Raw genomic sequence first — 23345 nt, 5'->3', positions numbered from 1 at the left:
AACTTTACATGTATGATGACAGTCCTGTCCTGATGTCATCCACATAGGGATATTCATTGACAGTCATAGCGCCACCTTGTGGTTTCAGGAAATAGACATCTTTTACACTTTCATGCCCTATTGTTACCCGGTTGATCATATTCACTTCAAATGCGGTGACAACAGGCTGAACACATTGATGATGCATCCCAGTGAAAATGGTGACTTGTCATCAAAGGGTGTGTCTGTGGCGGCCAAACCAATTTCGATGTTTCGCCATGAAAATTTAACGATTCATATCTCAGCTGAACAACATCCTATCTGCCTCAGACTTCACATGCTGGATACCAGGTCCAGTCTGAACACATCCACACTCATAAATTTTGAAAAAGTCATAGCGCCACCTGTTGGTAATAGTAAGTTTAAGGTCTTATATTTTCAGGTACAATGGCCCCAAACTTGGTGATATCATGCTGGAAATTGGTCAGTCGAGTCTTCACCTCTTGACAATCACACACTGTGAAGGGTGTGACATTTCATGCAACGCTGTTGCCGTAGCAACCAAATATCGCCATGAAAAACAAAGCCCTTTCTGACAGGTTAGGAATACTCCAATGCTCACTAAAATTACCACACACATCACCATTGACCCAAGGAACAACACTGTATGCATCTCGGCACTGCACATGCTATAGCGCCCCCTACAGTATTTTTAACAAACAGCCCCCCCAGCACGTTTCACCTACATCCATGAAATTTGGGAGGCTTATAGAGCACATCAGGACGCACAAAAAAGCCTCTTAGAGCCATGTCCTAAACCCAACAGGAAGTTGGCCATCTTGGATTAATTGTGAGATTTTTGATGATTTTTCCCTTTTTTGAGAGTTAATACCTCCTAGGGGATAATTCCTGGAGACCTGAAATTTTGTCAGTCCACACAGCAGGACTTGGTGATGAAAAGTTATCAAAAGTTTAACCAGAAGCCAAATGGCGTGGCCATGGCGACCATTAGAGTTTTGATGCTTCGCCAAGAAACATCAACTGCTGTATAACTCTCCTCTGCATGCTCCAATCTGCCTCAAACTTTCCATGTGTGATCACAATCCAATCCTGATCACATCTACAGGCCAACAGACATTCTCAGTCGCAGTGCCACCTGTTGGATGGACAGTAAATGCTGTATAACTGGCCTCTGCATGGTCAAATCAGCTTGAAACTTTTCATGAGTGATCAGAGCCCAACCCTCATCACATCCATTGTTTGAAATACACTGAGTTACAGCGCCACCTGGTGGTGGATGGGCAGGAAATGCTGTATAACTAGTCTGAACATGGTCCAATCTGGCTGAAATTTTATGTGTGATTAAACTCTGGTCCAGATGTGATTCAGAGGCCGACACACACTCTCAGTCACAGCGCCACCTGGTGTACGTGCATGGATTCGCCGACCAGCGTGGATGCGAGGACCCGTCCATCGCTGCTTGCAGCTTTAATTTTCATTGAGCCACTACTGCTTCTCTTTTGACAGTAACTTGGCTTTAATGTATAAGGCTAAAGAACGAGGCTGTTTGTGTTAACACTCCACCTCCACCCCATCCTGCTTCAAGCTGAGCAGCCAAGGGGCCAGCAGCTGAAATACTGAAAATGCCAAATGGGGGTTGGGACGGAAATTCCACATGCATGTGAACAGTCACCAGGCTTCACTTCACAATGAGATCGCTGCAGTCAGCTCCTCTTTCCACTGTGCCTTTGGCCAGTGTAGCCTTAACTATGGGTGATGTTGACTTAGCAACCTTTTTCAATCAAGATCCTAATCAGGCATGTGCAAGCAGCACAATCTACAAACCTGAGAGAAACCATCAAAATTCTAAATCTGTAATTTAAAATAACAATCCTTAGAAGCTAATAATGATGTGGAAAATTGCCATATCAGAAGGAAACATTCTGTTTGTCACTATCTAGTGGCTTGCACTAATACGGAACCAAAAAAAAAAACTCTGAATGAGCATGTAAATAAGAATGCAATTGTTGTTTTTATTGACCCTACCCATTAACAGACAGACACAAAGAAGAGAGAAAGAGTTATTGATCTGTCTAACCGAGCCCCAAGCACAACAGGTGACCTCCTAGCTAAGATAAACTTTGTTGATCCCACAGTGGGAAAAGTTCATCATTACAGCAGCTCCAAGAAGAAAAAAATAGTATAAGGCAGTATAGAATAAATTAGAAACACACAGTGCAAAAATGGAGAGAACAATATCTACACAGAAGATTTTATTATTTTTCTTAAGCTGAGTGGAGAAGTGGTGGCCTTGTCTGTTGGAACTACATGCAGATGAACATGGGTTTTGTTGATGCTGCAGACAGCAAGACAAAAAGCACTGGCTGGATGAGAGACAGTATCCTGGTCAGTGTCTACTCTGAATGGGGGGGGATTAGTGGAGTCAGCAGTGCACTTGCATTGAGCATATTATTCAGACCCACAGTCCCAAAAGGCTCCATTAGTTTTCTCGAAAAGAAGTCATCACAGGTAACCCACATTTATACAAGTACTCAACACCCGTAGCATGATGGTGTATACGGTAAGCCTATTAGCAACATCAAACCACTGTCAGAAAAAAACAACATCCAGAATGCATCCCTCCCCCATCTCCTAACTTGTCCCAGTTCACAGAGAGCTTAAATCATTTCAGGGATTTAAACGGCAGCCTCATTCTGCACAATGATGTCCGCAAAAGGTGGCAAAAAAAATGTAGCTAAAACAGAAACAGACCTCTAAAGTCAACATCAGAGAGGCAAACCTACTATATGATTTTGGACAAGGACTCAACATCGCAGAATTACATTTATGACATTTAATACGTGGTCCTAAAAAGAGAAAACATGCAATGAAATATGTTGCATGTAAATTTCTTGTGGAATTACTTAGAGATTATTTGGACAGTAGGCAGTTTCTACTGCTTCTCACCATACTAAATGTTCCAGGTCAGTTGTTTTTATTTGAAATTTTCTCTGGAGCTGAAACTTTATATTTCTTTGGTTAGAATTGAGCTGAAGTGAAAAGCTTGCATCATCTGCATAGACACTGACTATTAGAGCAGAGTCATTTAGTCTCAGTTTGGATGACACCACACTGCTGCTGTGGTTGACAGCATCTTTAACGTTAAAACAAGAACCTTCACACATAAAATGACAAACTTTCATTGGGTAATTACTAAAAAAAACAATGATTAGTAACACATTACAAAATTTGTCTAGTGCCATTCTGTGCTATTTTAAAAATACAATAATACTGCAAATTTTACAACTATGTGACATCATAAAGATGACTAGTTTTTCAAAATGACAAGTTTTCTGATTAGCTGTGGGGTACATGGGATAATATGTATTTTGTTGTGTTTACAAATAGAATTTGAATGGAATTTAACAACTTCAATTTAATGCATCTGAAAAACGAGCCAAAATTAGCGTCATAGCAGACTGCTAACAGGTCTGTGACGCCCTAAATATACCACTGCAACTGCTGATAGCACTCCCCCCCCATCTTGTAATCAGTAGATAACAGCTTCCCCTCTTTTCACCTCACTGCTGCCTCTGATGAGTTATTTTTTTCTGCTCTCTTCAGCAAACACCCACAGACACTGGATGGTTGTGGTCATGTAAAACTTGTTCTTTTTCTTCCAGGTATATTTAAAATTTAATGCTGGGTGGGAAACAATGTCAGATGCATGTGACTAAGTCTTCAGCCCTGCAAAGGCCAAAGATACACTTTTACAAGCACAGAGACAGCAAATGCAAAGTGAATGTGACTCTTAACATATTTGTCTGTTTGGGAATGGGGGAAAAAAATCTCAGGCTTAGGACATTAAGGAAAACATGTTCTTCTCTGTACATCACTTTTCAAGCTCAAAATCATACTGACCCTAAACACTTTTGAGATTTCATGCTGCCTCTAAGCACTGAGAGCAAACTTGCTCTGCCAGGAGATAAAACGCATAAGTGTGTGGGTGGATAAATGGATGCCAATGGCTATTCATTATTCAATTAAAATGATGGTCACCATACTATGGGATTCATCTACATTTTCAGTGGACAGCCTCTATCAAGATCTATGCTTTTCTTTTTGTAGAACTGAAATCATTAAAACTAAGAGCAACAAATTGCTACATTGTTCCAAAGGATTTAAACATTTGCTAAGGTACTTTGGCTAAAACATTTGACAAAGCCAAGGAAGTGAATTTTGAGTAAAGGATAAATGCTGTAAGGCCTTGATTGAGTCGGGTGTCGATTAAATAAAAAGCCGTTAAGGAGATTGAAATTTGTGTAATTCAGTGTGAAACAGAGCTCTGTTCTGACTAACTATATGCACTTAACAACCAAAAGAATATTTACAGTTACAGAATGTGGAAGAGTAAGCTTGGGCGTAATCTTAGCGGCCGTCCCATCTCTGAGAACACGTAATTTTTCCAGTACATTAATAGATTAAGCTAACATTCCTTAAACTCTCTGTTATCATCAGAGGTTCACAGAAGAGTAGATGAGGTCAGTCACTTAGCAACTGGAGAGCCATATCTTACATATGGGCGTCATACTGACGGAAAACTTGGACAGTGGAAAATAAAGGAATTTGCAGGAAATGGGAGTGTCTATTTCCCTGCTGAAGAACAGTGGAGAGAGAATGACTGCGATGATGTAACTTGTCCTTTTCATCAAACTGAACTTTGGACAACACACAGTTGACTGTCATTCTTACTGCTTTGTAGCTTGGATGGAAGAGGAAGCTTTATCAAACTTTTGCTTTTCACGATAATTGTCAATAGCAAAATTTGAACTGCAGTTACTTAACAGTCTTTAGCCAAGTTTGAAACATTTTGTTAACCATCATCAAATCTTAATAAATCCATGACTGTAACTACACATTTGTAAACAGTCTATACACATCAATAGTTCCTGAGTCTCCATCTAACCTTTCACCACTCCTACTACACTGATAAAAAGCCAAAATCAAGGAAGAATTTAAATAATCTAAGCATGTTCTGAAGACTTTGAAATCCACAAATTAAGTTCAATGAGATACTTCCGAAGGTAATAGCACACTTCATTTTCATGCAAAAAAATTTAACACCAAAAAACTCATGCAGTAAAAATCAACTATTGAGTCAATCAATATTAAGTGTATGAGACAAGAGTAACTCACTTACAAGCCAGGATAGACATGGATCAGTGTAAAGCCACACACAGACACCCAGAGAAAAGCATGAACAATTCAGATTCCCACTCACTTGCCTTATTCTTGAGACATTCAAATGAAATCAAACATTACAATTTCATACTTTCAGAACGCAGCTCTGACTTGATAGTTTGACTGGGTAAAAAGAAAAAACCAAAACAATACAGACATCAGATGTGGCCAGTCTGGATCCTCAGATTTGTCCTTATCTTGATGAATCAGAAGGCTACATCTGTGGCAAAATGGTAGTTTGCAGCAGGGCTGTAGAATGTAGTACACTCCGTACCAGTCTGACAATGATTGAAGAAGCAAAAACCTATCTACTCCGCCACAAACAGACGCATTGCACCTGCAGTGACTATGCTGTATAAAAGATCAGGCCAGGATGTAGCCCAGCCCATGCGTCTCTCCCTGCTCTGTACCTCCTACCCCTCCCTCCAGCCCTCTCCATCCCTTTACTCAGCAAAACAACATCATCACTGCCCTGCACCTCTCTCGAATCTTCTTTCCAACACAAACTAGAAGACATGCTGACACACACAAACACAGAGGCACACAGAAGCGATACAAACGCAGTTGTTACCTTGAGTTTGGGTTTAGTAAATGTCGACATGCTGTGTATTTGTGCAGCCTGGCTATAGGAGATAGCATTGATCGAACAATCATCAGGAAGCCATTAGCAGTAAGTAGTCAGAATATGAGGATGCTTTTACAAAGAGTCCATCATTAAAATGGGTGAGCAGCAGTCAATGCTCAGAGTTTTCCCAAGAAGTATTAGTAGCCTGCACTAGAAATAAAGTAGCCTGCACCACTGTTGCGTAATGGAGGCGTGCACAATCTAGGGGGGTTTGGGGGCATGCCCCCCCAAGAAAATTTTGATTTTTTTAGTGCTATTTGGTGACCTCTGGTGCATTTTATTTGTATAATTTAACATTTTTCTAGCACTTGGTTTTGTCATGCGATTTGTGTATTTAAGTACATTTCATCAAAATGTTAGTTTTAAGTACACAATTTCCATGCAAACTGCACTTTCACCAGTAGTATGTGTGTCTGGTCTCTTAGTAAACCTCTGTAGTATGCTGTCTGGCTTGTAACATAACTGCATGTTTAGCATAGATGTTGTGCATCTTTCTGTATGTTTGGTTTTGGGAAAATATTAATTAACCTAATTTAATGACTATGTGTGAGACCTTAACTACGGGATCATAGACTTATGGGAACCTAGGCACTCCAGGCAGCTCTGGGAATGAAACAAACTAACATCAATATATGGTAAGTAAATCGTGTTTTGTTTATTCACTCAGACTGCTGGTAGCTGAGTGACTGCTAGCTCTGAAAACAAAAAGTCATTGATTATTATACAGCAGATCAGAACATAAATTAAAAAGTCAAAATGCCCAGAATATTTTTCTAAGTCCAGATGTGAAAAAAAAAATGGCCAGGACTTCCCCTGTATATTATCATTTCACTCATCTTACAAAATATTTACAATCATTTAGAGCATTAATGAAAAAGGCTAAATTAGATCTATATGGGTAGCACCCAGAATATTTTCCAAGTTCAGACATGCAAAAAAAAAATTGGGTAGCATTTCTCCTGTATTCTGTCATTTCATTCATTCATAAAAGGTAATTGAACAAATCTATGAAATGTTTACATTCATGGGATTTGTTTCAGTAAATTTTAGTAACGTCAAATCATAGTTTGCAAGCAAAAAAAGTGGTAAACACCTGTTCTGTTTTTTTAGGAAGCCCAACATAGTCTGCTGGCGATTGCCAATCTCCTGCTTCCTCTGAGGACATTCTCATTCATGAATCAAACAATCCCCAAACAATTCCCTCCAGAAATGTTGCGATCGTGCGAAATCAACCAATCTCCGCGAATTTTGCGCGGCCTTGCAATTTTGTCCAATCACCGCAACTTTTCCGCAATTTTGGCCCGCCTCCCGTGAGTTCCACCAATCATAGCAGCTCCCAGCGAAAACGTAATGCATGTACGTCACCGAATTCACTTCCTGTTTATGGTTTGAAAATGCAGACGTGCGATACTAATGTCTCTCATTTACCAATAAAAATTACTGCTGAAGACCATGATAAACAATTAATTCACTGATGTTCTTCACCAAAGCGGAGCTAAACTGCTTTACAACCGAGCAATATTGTGGTGGAATACAAAAAAGAAAATCATCGATTGATACACAATTAAAAAAAAAAAAAGAATCACGAAACACGACGGCTGAAATGAGCGGACAACAGACCAGACAAATCACCATGATGGAAACTGTTGCATCCACACCCGTTAGAGCACTGAAAGAATGAGGTAAATTACATTAATTATTCCACCAAAGAGTGGAGAGAAATGTCCGTGTTGTCCGGAGGGTCGACCACCGCCTGAGCGGGACGCGACCCCGGGCAACGCGCTCTGTGGTTGGACAACTGGGACAGACGGGGCGTGTCGGTCTCGCCGCTGAGAGCCACGGCGGAGTTATGTGACGGTCAGCGTGTGTGAATCATTTCCTTGTTACCCACATCACTCAAAACGGACTCAGGGATTTGAATTAAGTTATCAGGGTCGGTCAGAAATGACACAAGGGCAAGCGATTAGACTTCGGCAGCAACCTGCAGACAGATGAGCGGTAATCCGCGATTCCGCGGTCGCTCTCGGAAAACACTGGCAATGCTATGAAGAATCCCTGTACTTACGAGAAAGAATAAATACAGTCTGAAAATGACTGGAAAATAGTTAATGCAGCAGAGCTATCTGTAGGCTTGTAGCAAAGCTGACAGCCCTGGAGACAGAGGGGCCTACTTTTAATTTGGGTCATGGTCACCCTACAGTTACAATGAAAAACGACACTCCGTAGGCTTGAAGTTACTGTTTGGAGAAGAAAAATATGTAAGCTTTAAATCCTGGGAGAACAGGCTTTGGCATATAGCAAGGTCTCTGTAGCCGTTTTCAAATTATGGAAGCCATTAATACTAGTTATCAAACAGCAAAATAAAGCGATCAATTATAAATGATGTTGACTACACAAAAACAACTGACCTCACCCTCCTCAAACGGCCAATATCACAAATGTAATGCACTGCACTAACTATTGCAATCGAGTTTGCAGTACAAACACTAGCTGGAACCTCAGCTAAGTGAAGTTCATTGCCTGTTGCCAGATATAAAGTCAAACAATGGAATGTATGGCTCCAAAATGAATCAAATGTTATTCACGATTTTGACTTCCCACAACTGAATGAACATGACTGACTGAGATATTAGTGTGTACATGTTCTGGTCAACTCAAATTGCACTCAAACAGAACAGCGCATGTACAAAAAAATATAGTCTTTGTGAGTCTTTGTCACATTTGCCTAAGTTTTGTGCACTTCATTAACTGTGTGCGAACTAGAGGCCAGTTAGCTAGTGTCCACCGCAGCCATGAACAATCATGTTGCTTGTATTACTTGTGGCACAGGGAACGATGTGTTCAAGGCTGTCCACAAAGGAATGAAAATAAAAAGAGCCAGCGTAAAGGCGCATATAATTTGCCCTGGGAATATCTGGGAGTATTTTTGGTGGCACTGCTAACAGAAATGCCCTAGTTCGTCTTCATGCTTCTTTATCACAGCAGTATTAGGTCAGATGCCAGTACTCTGTTGTGCCTGCATTACTAGCCCTGGTGCTGCCTGTGCACTCACTAGCTGAAATTATCCTGCTTGTGTGTTTGACAGATGGACACACATCCTTCATCATCCAGACGTTTACATAAACTGCATACTGCAGAATGTACACCTTTGTTTGATTAAAATAATCTTGACTACATTTATCAAATTCTTCTAATGAAAACTGTGAAAGTGAAACAGTATTTTTTCTATATCTACAAAAAGGACCCAGTAATTTATTTCTGGGTCAATAATACTAATATGAAATAAAATTAAAAAAAAGTGAGTCTTGTGCAGCAGTTATTATATTCATCACCACAGGTGATCAGATATATAGATATGCACATCTGTATTCATATGTTAAATGTACTCTCTTCACGTACTATCAAATGGCAAAACTCTTTGAAGAGCATCTGCTGAGGCCGAGACCTACAAAATATGCAACACTGGCATTCCACGTAGCGAGACCACAGTGTCCAAATCTACACTGTATATTATATAAATGCAATTAATTGCAGTTGAAATCCATTCATTTTATCTGAAGCACAACTTTCCAACCACTGTAGGACTAACTGTACAAATTACTATGGAATATTTCTGGCCAACAACATTTAAACCATCCACATCCTGTGAACCATAGATATGAAACAGCAGATTCAAGTCTATGTGTGGAACCTCTAAACAGTTACTACAGTACTCCCTTCATCCTCTCACTGTCTTTTAGGTTGGATACTGCAAACTGCTTTGTAGAGACAGTTGGTATGTGAGGAACTTGGCACCATCCTGATGAAGGCAGCTGACTGGACAATCATTAGCAGAAATGTGAGAAAGTGCTTTGACTTTACGGTCATTTTTACTGTCCCAAACCGTCTCAATACAAACTACACTGCACATTTATGTAAATACATACCCTGTTGTAAGTAAACAGATTTTCATAGCTCACTCTCTAAAACAGGGGTGTCAAACTCATTTTAGTTAAGGAGCCACATATAGCCCAATTTGGTCTCAAGTCAGCAAGACCAGTAAAATCAGAGCATAATAATCTATAAATAGTGATGACTCCAAATGTTTTTCTTTGTTTTAGTGCAAAAATGCTCACATTTTCAGGAATTACCCTTTTACAAAACATTATGAACATTCTGAAATTTCTTAAGAAAAATAAGTTCAGTTCCAACAACATTATGCCTAAGTTTATCATTTACACATTACAATCTACATATCAGTGTGTCCACAAAGGAACAAAACGTTTAGTCACAGTTATTTGAACAGAACAATATAGTATTATATTTAATGATTAAAGCAACTTGGAAAGGTCTAGAAAATATTAAAAATGTACAGTTTTACAAATTTACAATTAGCAGTTACTGTCTTCTCTGTAATTTTTAGACCTTGCAAAGTCATCCAATGAGCCGGATTGGACCCTCTGCCGGTTTTGGCCCGCCAGCCACACGTTTGACACCCCTGCTCTAAAATCACGGAACGGTAGCCAATACTAACATATTATCTTATAAACTGCATGTGAGAATATCATCCAGATCACACATGTAAATGACTAACTGACACTCTCCGTATTTAAATACATGCAGGGAGATATGAGTGACATGTTCAAAGGCGCTTCACTGGGCTGGGCGGCGGCTCTCTTTTAGTCATGGCCGACAAGCTAATGTAGCCACCCATAGCCACCTACATAACCTTGTCATTTTTAATCCAGTGGTATTTGAGTCATTCATTCGTAACACACAGTGGATTGACTGAGTATGGAGACCTAATTCGGGGAATATTTAGGAAACAGATTAGCTTCAGCTTCTCCAATATTACGATAGAAACTACTGGACTAGCTAGCTGACATCAACTCATTGCAAAGCCCTGGTCTCCATTTGCTAATGGGAATATATGAACAAAATAATCAGTTTACAGTTAGAAAACATGACACGTATCGAACATAAAACAAATGGACTCGTGCATGTTCAAATCAATCATTGTGTCTGAATGCAAGCTAATATGAATTGGTAGGGTGGTTAATGCTAACATTTAGATAACATCTATTCTTCAGACCGGTTTAGAGGCAAACTGGAAAACCTCGACTAAAGTCGTTTACTTTATTTCAATCACAAGGTTGTAAAAATCGTTCAACAATGGCAATAATTGTAGCTGGTTAACATTAGCCACCTAGCTAGCGAATGCGTAGACGCCGAGGAATGCTAATCTGAATGACTGAACAGGACAGCTAGGAAAACCCGGTCTGCACGATGCCCTCAGTTTCTTTTCAAAAGATCAAATCAAAAGTATTGTCATTTTTTCCCTACCTGGAGTGTTTATGAAAGAGCTTAAGAAGAGGTGGTTATCCAGGCGAGTCGACGACGGAAGATGGGGACTGCTTCTGGGGTGGCTGTTTTTTAACCAAATGTGACGTAATTTTCTGCAGCTGTACGGAAAGACCCGATGGGTACCGAAAGGAGCCGAAGCGCAACACGACGTTACTCCAGTTCAGATGATCATATTCAACAAGTCCTCAAATTCATAGCTGTAGTTGTGGTTGTGGCAGAGCTGAAAGCTTGTGGATTGACTTGAGACTACCTTTTCAAATGTTGAAACATTTTCAGACTTCTACCTTCTTCCCTGCAGTGCTGAATACACATTTTAAGGCAAAAAAGTAAGTAAACCAGGACAGAGAAAATGCTGTTTGCTGCTTATGCACATAATCAATCAAATCCAATGATATTCCTTCAGTGCAAGACAAAGGTAAATGTCTTAATCCGGTTAAACTAAGACACTGTGCACATATCCCAACCCATACGGTTGATGTAGAATCATGCATTAACCACTCACAGACGCTGACCCATTAAGCCTGCGTTCAAGCATGAATAAAAAGCATTACAGGCTTTATATAATCTCACTATTACCATTTCTGTTGTCTATGGCAATATGAGCAGCATCTCATCATCAGCTGACTACCACAAGGACTTAGCCAACACTACAGAATATCATCTGTTCATGAGCTGCTCCATACTGTTTGATAGAAATTATGCAGCTTCTATGTGAGAATGTAATATTTTTCTGACAGCTGGAAGTGCTGCATTCTAGTTATAACTATTTAGGATGAGAAATATCAGGCCCACAGACTGAATCATTTATTTATCAATTGACCAACATAAGTCCACAAATGTGGTGTGACAGTTTAATACTATATGACACAAACAAAAGAAGACATTGATGTGTGATATTCATGTTCAGTCAGTTTGAATTTGGTGAAAAAAACATTACATTTATTTCTGCTTTAAAGTAGAATAGTACATAGAAATCATTCCATTATTAAATATTCTATAACACAACTATACAGATTCTACCAAAGTAGTATGTGTAACTGTAAACCTAAAATAATAATTTTGACACACACTGCCTTGAACCAGCTAAAGGACAGTGATAGCACCAAAGTTTTCAGGTCCATACAAACAAATATAGTTACATTTAAGTTCTTCGTGGATGGCTTGACTCTAAATTTCTATAATTTTGGAAAAGAAGTGAATCATTTTAGTATATAGCCATAAAAATACAGCGCAATTCTGTTTATTTTGCTGATAAACATCAGGTTTGTCATGAAGCCGAGATCAAAAATAGCTGTTCTTTATAGTTTTGGCATGAAAAATACAAACAGCCTTCCATATCAAACAATATATTGCTGAAGACAACATTACATCTGCAAAGATTCTAAGAGAAACAATAGCTCTTATAAAAATTAGAAATGCACACAAGGATTTTTCACTTCAAAGTTCAAACAATGAATTCCCAATAAACCAGAACAAATGTACTGCAAGTACAGTATTCGTGTAATTATAGCATCTTATAAGCATCTGAGCCCCAAAGTCTGCCAGCAGGCTGTGATTACTCAGTAGAGTAGACAAGCATGTCTCCTCTCTCACAAATTAAGATAGTGAAAGAAACATAAAACATATTTTATTAATAAAATAATTACAGTATGGCTGAAAAACAGTACACTGAAGAGCAAGTTGTCAGTGGGTTGCTGGAAGACACATTCAGCATGGTGACTTATCTTTGTGGACTTGATGTGCAAAGTGCTGTGAAAAAGTTTTGCAGAGGCTGAAAACTATTTTTCCAGTACTGCTAACACCTATAGGCAGTTGGAAAATTGTGAATATGTTGATTTCTGTTTAATTATTTATGGCTTTATACGTATGTTTTTCTGCACACATGACTATGTTTGAGTTCGCTCTATGTCTAGCCATAGTTGTGCAGTTTTCAGTGAGGTGGAGGACCTTATAATGAAGTGAAAATGAGCCCACAGTGAGTAAAAATGTAACAGCAGCAGAACAGCCAAAAACTGCTTTAAGTTCAGGAGGTTAATAAATTAGATGCTTACTGTCTATTGGACAGCTCTAATGCTCAGTGAGAGTGGTGGGAGGCAGGGTAAACAGGATGTTGTTAGAATTCTATATTTAAGGTTGTTATTATTTCAAAAAGGATTAAAATTTCATTTTTTCTTTCCAGTCCATTATTTGCTATCAGATGGGTGAAGGGGTTCGCAGTGAGCTACTGAGAGCTACATCTCCAAATGCGTTGGCGTAAGAGGCTTTGAGGAACTGGACGTAATTCTGCAGGCTTCGGTTGGTGCTGTCTGACTGCTCCAGGCGATCCTTCAAGTCCTGAAGTCGGCTCTGGTGTCGCCTCTCCACCTGAGTATTACAAATACATGTCATACAGACCTACTGACAATTTCTACGTACAAATTTGAGTCAACCATTAATGGAAGCCTTTACCTCCTCTTTGCTGTGTCTCAGTTGGTTGATTTCTGAGGTAGTCCTGCTAAGTTGGGTCTCTAGGTCCAATATCTTAGACTGAATGGAGCGCTCTTTGGGTGCTGCACGTTCTCTGGTCTCTAACATCTGTAGATAAATTTGTCACATTGGATTTAATGGGTGCTTGCGAGTAAAAAATACTACTGCAATTATGAAGCACTTTAGATGATTAATGGGTGCTTGCGAGTAAAAAATACTACTGCAATTATGAAGCACTTTAGATGATTTGAGTCTTATCCACCAGGTAATACCAACAAGGGTTACATCTGATGAACAAGACCAAACATACAATCAGGTCCAAAAGTATCTGAACAGTGACACGATTTTTCATAATGTTACTTCAGTACACCAACACAGTGGATGTGATAACAGCAATCAGAACATGTAGGTGTAAGTGTAGACTTTCAGCTTTAATTCCATGGGCGTAACAAATATTTTTTTATTGTAGAACTGCTTAGGAATTACCGCCATTTTTTACACTGTTCCTTTTTCAATCACTCTAAAGTAATGACTGAAATTAACAAAACTGAAAAAGCAAGTAACATTTTGATACAGATCCTTTGCAGTCAATGATTAGCTGAGGTCTGGAACCTAAGAACATCATCAAATTCTGTGCTTTGTATTTACTGTTGTCACCTTCAGCTAGTATTGGGTTTATGTTCTGCCCTCAGTTCTGTCTTCAGTGAATGAAATAGAGTTAATTTGACTGCCAGGTGATTAGTTACTAGCTTTGCCTTTGAAGGTCTGCATACATTCTCAGTCATCTAGATCATGGTATATGTCACAGTTCCGCTCCTCTGTTCTGTCTGTCTGTCTGGTTGTTTCCCATCCGCTCCTCTGCCCTGTCTGTCTTGCCTGTCTCACAGTTCCGTTCCTCTGCCCTGTCTGTCTGTCTAGTTGTCTCCCATCCGCTTCTCTACCCTGTCTCTCCTCCCACAGCTCGGTGCCTGAGTGGAGTCTAGCTTCTCAGCTGACTCCACTCAGGCAATCAATTACCTCCACGGCTCCCGGACAGCTGACTATCATCTCACTAACGACTCACCTCTACAATAAGTACTGGCTCAGCCTTCCACTCCCTGCCAGAGTGTTGAACCAAAACCACGCAGTTAGTTCGCTCTCTAGCCTTTTGCATTTTCTGTTTTGAGTTCCTGCCTTGTTTTGACATTGTTTTTTCCTGCCTCCACACAGCCAGCTGTCCGGGATCCCCGCTGTCATCCTTCCCCTCCGGCTCTCCCCCAGCCAGTTATCACCGGTTCTTCCTTGCCTGGAACCCCCACTCCTGCCTGGAACCCCCTGCTCATGCACTCTGGTTTCTCCATCCTGGCCATAATCCACCCCATACAATAAATCATTCTAAATCATCCTCTGGTCGAGGAAGCGTGGCTCTCTGCTCGGGTCCAACCAGCTCCGTTTCGTGACAGAACACTCTGGCCAAGCATGGACCCGGAGAACTCGCCGCCAAGGCCGGATCTGCCCATTCCACCCAACATCAGGCAAGTCCATCAAACCTTCTGTCAGCTTTCAGCCAATTACCAAAGGATGCACAGTCAACTCACCGTTTTAACCAGCCTGAAATCACAGGAAGTTTCCGTCCCGTCCCTGACTGCTCAATACAACCAAGCATTACAGGATGTTGCCGCCACAAAGGCACAATTGGACCACTTCATCGCCCTGCTCACCCAAGTTTCCTCGCCGCCAGCCCAGCTAGCACCCTCTTCCCTCCCATCAGTGTCACCAGCCCCGGACCCAGTCCACACCCCGACCCACGTCCAAGACACGCCCTGGGTCTTCTCCTCCTGCGATGAGTACAGCGTTTATTTCAACGCGCTGTACGATTTGTGGGAGGAATGGAGGGAAGACCCAAAGGACTCGAGCATAACCCTGGGTCGCAAGCTAGCAGGACAGCGACCCGGGTTAGCCGACCTTCTTCCCGATTACATTCTTGAATGCTCCTCTGTCTGACCCGCCTGCTGGCTGCCCGCCGCCAATGGAGCCGCCTGTCAAGCGGCTTGGCCGTCAAAGACGCAAGGTCAGGAGGCGCTATGGCCCCCCGGCTCCCTTTCTGGCCCCGGAGGAGTTCCCGGCTCCACCTCCAGTCCCTGCGGTGGTCGACGCTCCGCCTCCAGTCCCTGCGGTGGTCGACGCTCCGCCTCCAGTCCCTGCGGTGGTCGACGCTCCGCCTCCAGTCCCTGCGGTGGTCGACGCTCCGCCTCCAGTCCCTGCGGTGGTCGACGCTCCGCCTCCAGTCCCTGCGGTGGTCGACGCTCCGCCTCCAGTCCCTGCGATGGTCGACGCTCCACCTCCTGCCCCCAGGATCTCGGCCTTCGAGAGGCTCTGTGCCTTCCCTCCAGATCCGCCCCCGGAGGACCCACCGGACCCGGCTCCGCCCCCGGAGGACCCACCGGACCCGGCTCCGCCCCCCCCGCCGGAGCGGCCCCTCTGTCCTGTCCGGCCACCGGGCCGTCCGCCGGAGCGGCCCCTCTGTCCTGTCCGGCCACCGGGCCGTCCGCCGGAGCGGCCCCTCTGTCCTGTCCGGCCACCGGGCCGTCCGCCGGAGCGGCCCCTCTGTCCTGTCCGGCCACCGGGCCGTCCGCCGGAGCGGCCCCTCTGGCCCACTCATCCCCAGCCAGTTCTGCCTTCGGGCCGACCCCGGAGCTACTGCCTGGCCACTCCAGTCCCAGTCCAGTCCAGCCCTGCTCTCTGTCCAGTCCAGTCCGGCCCGGCCCAGTCCTGTCCCTAGCTCCGCTCAGTCCAGTCCGGTCTAGTCCAGCCCGGCCCTTCAGTCCGGTCTAGTCCTGCCCTGCCCTCAGCTCCGCTCCGTTCAGTTCAGTCCCTCTCCCATTTCCGTCCTTCCCTCCCTCCCGTCTGTTCCCCTTGTTTTCTGCCCTTCCTGTCCTTTTGGTCCCTTCTGTTCCGTCTGGTCCCTGTGTCGGTATGCGTGTCTGTCTGCTCCTTGGTTGCCCCAGTAGGTTTGGCTGGGCCCATGGGGCGCCGGGAGGCGCCTGTTGAGGGGGGGTACTGTCACAGTTCCGCTCCTCTGTTCTGTCTGTCTGGTTGTTTCCCGTCCGCTCCTCTGCCCTGTCTGTCTGGTTGTCTCCCATCCGCTCCTCTGCCCTGTCTGTCTTGCCTGTCTCACAGAGCTAAAGCACAGAATTTACAAAAACCCAATGGTCATAGTTCCACCTTTTCACCAGACAGCTCAGCATTTTTTTGCAAATGGGACCTCTGCATTAGCTGACTATCACTGCAAAAGATTTTACTAAAATGAGTGAGAGAGCAACACTTTTGACTACCGCCGTGTCTGTCTTTCAATGTATTCTTTAACCACACTTTGTACTACCAATTAGTCTGTGTTGTCTGTATGTGCAGTGTGTGACCATCCGATGCTGTTGTTGTACTTGGAATTACCTGTGTCAGGTACAAAGTGCAATATAAATAAAGACTAGAAAAGCCCTCAGAGTGCAGACCTCCACCAAGGATAGAGAGGAAAACAGGAAACCCATGCAGTAAAGGATCATGAGCTGGAATTGAACCTGCATCTCTGACACAGTTCTGTTTAAAAATCACCTTCTTAACCAGTTGAGCTATCTGGACACCTTGCTCCAATTTATTGGACGACATACTAACCTATGATGTTTTTTGTCATATTTTGGACCACATACTAAAAAATTCAAAGTGATCCAGGATCCTTTCCGGATTGCCACCAAAATTAAATCAGCTCTTCCTCTTACCATAGTCTACATCTTCTCAAAATTTCATGTGAATCTGCCCAGGCATTTTTGAGTTATCTTGCTAAAAAAAAAGACAGACAGACAGACAGACAAATGCCGGGTGTCACATAACCTCCTTGGTGGAGGTAATAAGTTGACTCCCTCAGACCTGTTGGCGAGCATCATCTAAAGCCTCCTCCAGCTTTTGGCTCAGTAAGGAGCATTCCCTTGTTTTTTCTTCCAGATGGAGTTGATTGCTATGGATTGTTTCTTCCCGTTTGGCAATGACTGCTAGCAGGTCAATGTTCTGAGAGCCAGCCTCCTCCAATTTTCTAGGAACAGACAGTGACAACAGGGAGCAGTGAAAATTAAAGACTACTGCTTTTACACAACAAATTGTGTTTCCAGGTGTTGAAGAGAATTACTGCATATGTGAAAATCTTGTATGAAGCCTTTTGTGTCTCCAGCGAGAGCTGTGTGAAGTCTGATAAATATGTACACTACTGTTCAAAAATTTGGGGTCACTTAGAAATGTCCTTATTTTTGAAAGAAAAGCAGTTTTTCAATGAAGATAACATTAAATGAATCAGAAATCCAGTCTAGACATTGTTAATGTGGTAAATGACTATTCTAGCAGGAAATTGCTGATTTTTAATGGAATATCTACATAGCGGTACAGAGGAACATTTTCAGCAACCATCACACCCATGTTCTAATGCTACATTGTGTTAACTGATGATGTTGAAAGGCTAATTGATGATTAGAAAACCCTTGTGCAATTATGTTAGCACATGAATAAAAGTGTGAGTTTTCATGGAAAACATGCAATTGTCTGGGTGACCCCAAACTTTTGAACGGTAGTGTACTTATACAACATACATGATAAAGGGTTTTACAATGAAATGAGAAAGTGTAACAGCAAACGTCTGGAATGAAAAATGTGAGCTCAGGTTGGTCATTATATGAAAGATTTGCTGTTTAGTCTGGACAGTGTCAAAGTCAGTCAAGCTGCAGAAAGTTTGGCTGACCTTTCCAAACTCTCCACTCGCTGCTGCAGCTGCCTGTTCTCCTCCAGCAGCACCTTGTTTTTCTGCCTAAGAAGGTCCATTTGGCCGCCCTGGGTTTCCACCTAATACAACAGAAGACACATCCTTTGTCAGATGATTCAGACTGTCAACCTGTTTTAAAGTACATGGTGTCATTCTTACAGTTATTACTAATATATAAAAACACATAAATGTGGTCTAGCAAGATTACTGAGATATTTTTTAAATGTTTAAACTGAACAGCAAACATTATCAACAATAAAAGCACTAAGGATGTATAATGGTTTCACATTTCAATATGGTTTTAGGGCAATTTGAAATAAACCCAAGTTACTTATAAATCCTACTGCAGTATTTTATTTTAGGTAGTCTGCAGAATTTTTGCAAAAGTTATATTTACATTCAATACTGCTCAAAAAAAGCATTGTGCAAATCCTTGTGGTTGACCAAATGTACTAAATGTGCTTCTTTTTTCATAAAGCACTTGCAAAATTTGTTTTTCTTAAAGTATTTAATTCTACAATATTTACATTCATGTTCACTAGCGAGCAGTCTTGCTTTTTCAGTAGCTGTTGATTACTGTAATATTGTGACACCACATCTATTTTTCCATCTATCATCCATAATAATATGCGATCTCAGTTTTCCTGGTGTGATGGATTAACTTGTTTGAAGGTACTTTGCTCTGACTCTCACTATGTGCTACTCATGCTCATGCATTTTCTCTTGTAACATTAGTACCCTGCACATTGTCTGACTTGGGTTTCATATCATAATGTAAAATCCAATATGGAAGTCAGAGTTTTAATGGGCTTCTGCTTTTGTCTGTCCAGCCTATCCTCAGTCATTATTGTGTGGTGCTGACCTTCATGCGGACATCAGTCAGAGTTGTGCTGAGCTCCATGCTACGCCTCTCCTGGCTGCGCTCCCTGTCCTGAGCCTCCTGCAGCAGGAGTTGGGAACGTTGTAAGGCTTCAGGAAGAGGCTCCAGCTCTGCCAGTCGTCCTAGAAGTTCCCTGCGCACCTCCTCTATCTCCTGCTCCAGCTCCTCCCTCACCACCTGGGCCTCCCGCTCTGCTTGAGCCAGCTGAGCACAGTACTCATCTGCCTCTGCCCGGGTTTTTCCAACCTGTGCAGATTTGGTTCACAGAAGACTGGGATCAGACTTTTTATGACCATTAACTGTATACACTGTACTATTACAGTCTGATAATGTTGTATCCTTGATGTCAGAACTGAAAGAGAGATCTACAGTAGTGTCACACACCTGCAACTTATAGCTGTCCAGCAGACTTTCATATTGTTTGATGGAGGCTTTGACCTGCTGGAGCTCTGACTGAGACAAGGTCAGTTTCTCCTCCACTGCAGATGCTGTAGCCTGAGAGGACCACACAACAATAGCTAATGCGTCAGTACCTATTAAATTAACAAGACAGTCCACCCTCCTAATGTAATAAAAAGCCACTGTTAGTCTGTCAGAATACAAATGACAATAGGAAAAACTATGACTATGACAAAAAATCATAACAGATATGTAGATATTCTGATTAAAGCAAGGCCAGGGTAATATTCAAGCTTTCTATAGACTGCGAGCTGCATCACCTTGAGGGACTGATTCTCCAGTTTGGCAGCTGTGCTCTCTGTGGTCAATCCATGCAGGTGATCCAGCAGTGCTTCTCTCTCTGCTCTGCCTTTATCCTCAGTACTCTGTAGCTGCTCGGCCAGCTCTGTTATACGGCTGTTGAAAAACATAATTTTACAGCTATCATGTTAACACCAACACCTCTAAAACACCTCTAAAAAATGTCTTAACTTTCTCTTTGGCGACAGCCAGTTTACTGATTTAGGGACATTGGGAACTTCACAGATTTATAGGACCCTCAAAGGACAACAGGTTTAAATTCAATACTGCAACAGACAAAACACACACAAAAAAAAGAGAATTCAAAATGAATATTCCATTCTCTGCTTCTCTGTTTGTTTGTTGTTGTATAAAGTAGTGCTTGTATCTGTGTGGCAACATGTCTGTGAGTCCTGGAAGAAGGATCCCTCCTCTGGTTTAATTTTTTTTCCTCATTGAGTTATCTTTCGGGAGTTATTCCCTATCCAGATCAAGTCTAAGGACATTAGATGTTGAATGCTTGGCATTTCGTAAAGCACCTAGAGGAAAAGCTGTTTTTTGTGATACAGTGCCACATCAATGATATTGGCCAAGCTTGCATCTGCACAATTTCAATAATAATTTTTAGATTTTTATGGCACGTTTTGACACAAGAGCCAGTTCAATTTGTACAAGGAATATCTTGCCACTCTTACAGCTGATTTAGGGTCTTTATGCAAGATTTGACAAGGATATCATCAAGGTTAAAGCTTTCCAGGCAGACGAAGAAAACATTTTTGGTTTTTTGAATCAAGCCCCGTATTCCCTCTCACTCGCACTAACACATATCTAATGAATGTAAGAAAGGGAGATAGATGATACAGTGGGTACGGAAAGTATTCAGACCCCTTGAAATTTTACACTCTCTGTGTCATTGCAGCCATTTGCCAAAATCAAAAAAGTTCATTTTATTTCTCATTAATGTACACTCAGCACCCCATCTTGACAGAAAAAAACAGAAATGTAGAAATTTTGGCAAATTTATTAAAAAAGAAAAACTGAAATTTCACATGGTCATAAGTATTCAGACCCTGTGTTCAGTATTGAGTAGAAGGACCCTTTTCAGGTAGTACAGCCATGAGTCTTCTTGGGAATGACGCAACAAGTTTTTCACACCTGGATTTGGGGATCCTCTGCCATTCTTCCTTGCAGATCCTCTCTAGTTCTGTCAGGTTGGATGGTGAACGTTGGTGGACAGTCATTTTGAGGTCTCTCCAGAGATGCTCAATTGGGTTTAGGTCAGGGCTCTGGCTGGGCCAGTCAAGAACGGTCACAGAGTTGTTCTGAAGCCACTCCTTTGTTATTTTAGCTGTGTGCTTAGGGTCATTGTCCTGTTGAAAGGTGAACCTTCGGCCCAGTCTGAGGTCCTGAGCACTCTGGAAGAGGTTTTCCTCCAGGATATCTCTGTACTTGGCCGCATTCATCCTTCCTTCAATTGCAACCAGTCGTCCTGTCCCTGCAGCTGAAAAACACCCCCACAACATGATGCTCCCACCACCATGTTTCACTGTAGGGATTGTATTGGGCAGGTGATGAACAGTGCCTGGTTTTCTCCACACATACCGCTTAGAATTAACACCAAAAAGTTCAATCTTGGTCTCATCAGACCAGAGAATCTTATTTCTCATACTCTGGGAGTCCTTCATGTGTTTTTTGGCAAACTCTATGCGGGCTTTCATGTGTCTTGCACTGAGAGGCTTCCGTCGGGCCACTCTGCCATAAAGCCCCGACTGGTGGAGGGCTGCAGTGATAGTTGACTTTGTGGAACTTTCTCCTATCTCCCGACTGCATCTCTGGAGCTCAGCCACAGTGATCTTTGGGTTCTTCTTTACCTCTCTCACCAAGGCTCTTCTTCCACCATTGCTCAGTTTTTGGCTGGACGACCAGGTCTAGGAAGAGTTGTGATTGTCCCAAACTTCTTCCATTTGAGGATTATGGAGGCCACTGTGCTCTTAGGAACCTTGAGTGCTGCAGAAATTCTTTTGTAACCTTGGCCAGATCTGTGCCTTGCCACAATTCTGTCTCTGAGCTCCTTGGGCAGTTCCTTCCACCTCATGATTCTCATTTGCTCTGACATGCACTGTGAGCTGTAAGGTCTTATATAGACAGGTGTGTGCCTTTCCTCATCAAGTCCAATCAGTTTAATTAAACACAGCTGGACTCCAATAAAGAAGCAGAACCATCTCGAGGAGGATCAGAAGAAATGGACAGCATGTGAGTTAAATATGAATGTCACTGCAAAGGGTCTGAATACTTATGACCATGTGATATTTCAGTTTTTCTTTTTTAATAAATTTGCCAAAATTTCTACATTTCTGTTTTTTTCTGTCAAGATGGGGTGCTGAGTGTACATTAATGAGAAATAAAATGAACTTTTTTGATTTTGGCAAATGGCTGCAATGACGCAGAGAGTGTAAAATTTCAAGGAGTCTGAATACTTTCCGTACCCACTGTAGCTACAAGGTATGGGTCCAAATTCCATAATACATGATTGCGCCAATAATGGTGACAGTGCACTTTTTAATAGGATGCACTTTTTTTCTGGTCTATTGCCAATTTCACATTTGAAAATCTCCAAAAAGCAAATGAAAATGCTTGCATGATGATTTCACTATTTTCCAATCTGTCACCAGAGCTTGGTCTCCACTGTGTGCCATTATCTCTAGTGTCTCATTATCATCACCACAGATACTTCTATTTGTCTGCAGCTGAATACATAATGCAGTTGCAATTACCTGTTTAACAGTGTCAGTTTGATTTCCAGTTTACCCTTGTCTTTAACTTCTTGTGCATAGCAACTTTGCCAAGTCTCAGCTGCTGACAGGGCATTTGCCACCTGCTTCTCCTGTTCAGGAAAGTAAAAAAAAACAAAAAACAAACCCAAACAGTTATTTTTTTAGAATCATGGTTTAAGACACTGGCATAGACATGATGTTATTAACTGAAAAAAAATACCTTGTGTGGATGTTAAAAGTGGGTACATGTCTGACTGATAAGACTCAGGTTTTGGTGGAATGATGTGCTTGATTTATGCATACCATGTCCAGCAGCTGGATGCTCAGCTGGCCTGCTGTGTCCTCACTACGTTCAGCTCGCTGTTTCTGGGCTCGCGTGGCTCGTTTCAGTGCCTCTCGGTCTGCGGTGGCCTGATGCTTCAGTCTCATCAGCTGCTCTTTCAGATGCTTCATCTCCGCTTTCTGTTGGTTGGCTGCCCGTTCCAGGTTCTGAACCAGTAGAAAGGACAAAAACAAGGA

General features: G+C 42.1%; 2 protein-coding genes across 11 annotated transcripts in view; both read right to left on the bottom strand.

The window, feature by feature from the left end:
- Window positions 1–11305, bottom strand: part of sptan1 (spectrin alpha, non-erythrocytic 1) — an 80534-nt gene extending 69229 nt beyond the window's left edge. For all 7 annotated transcript variants that reach the window (XM_022217959.2, XM_022217960.2, XM_022217963.2 and 4 more), the window contains exon 1: window positions 11168–11305. The gene's annotated coding sequence lies outside the window, so the exon portion shown is untranslated. The remainder of the gene's footprint in view (window positions 1–11167) is intronic.
- Window positions 11306–11970: 665 nt separating this feature from the next.
- Window positions 11971–23345, bottom strand: part of odf2a (outer dense fiber of sperm tails 2a) — a 29956-nt gene continuing 18581 nt past the window's right edge. For all 4 annotated transcript variants that reach the window (XM_022217969.2, XM_022217970.2, XM_022217971.2 and 1 more), the window contains exons 11-19: window positions 23130–23315; window positions 22827–22936; window positions 20034–20169; window positions 19699–19809; window positions 19297–19560; window positions 18414–18514; window positions 17555–17717; window positions 13637–13762; window positions 11971–13552 (exon numbers count right to left, since the gene is read on the bottom strand). In XM_022217969.2, coding sequence (XP_022073661.1) covers window positions 13382–13552; window positions 13637–13762; window positions 17555–17717; window positions 18414–18514; window positions 19297–19560; window positions 19699–19809; window positions 20034–20169; window positions 22827–22936; window positions 23130–23315 — 1368 coding nt within the window. In that variant the 3' untranslated portion in view covers window positions 11971–13381. The remainder of the gene's footprint in view (window positions 13553–13636; window positions 13763–17554; window positions 17718–18413; window positions 18515–19296; window positions 19561–19698; window positions 19810–20033; window positions 20170–22826; window positions 22937–23129; window positions 23316–23345) is intronic.

This window comes from Acanthochromis polyacanthus, chromosome 18, assembly GCF_021347895.1.
Source record: "Acanthochromis polyacanthus isolate Apoly-LR-REF ecotype Palm Island chromosome 18, KAUST_Apoly_ChrSc, whole genome shotgun sequence".
In the NCBI taxonomy this organism is placed as follows: Eukaryota; Metazoa; Chordata; class Actinopteri; family Pomacentridae; genus Acanthochromis; species Acanthochromis polyacanthus.
Note: the sequence above shows the minus strand (reverse complement) of the source record. Positions and strands in the feature narration are given on the sequence as shown.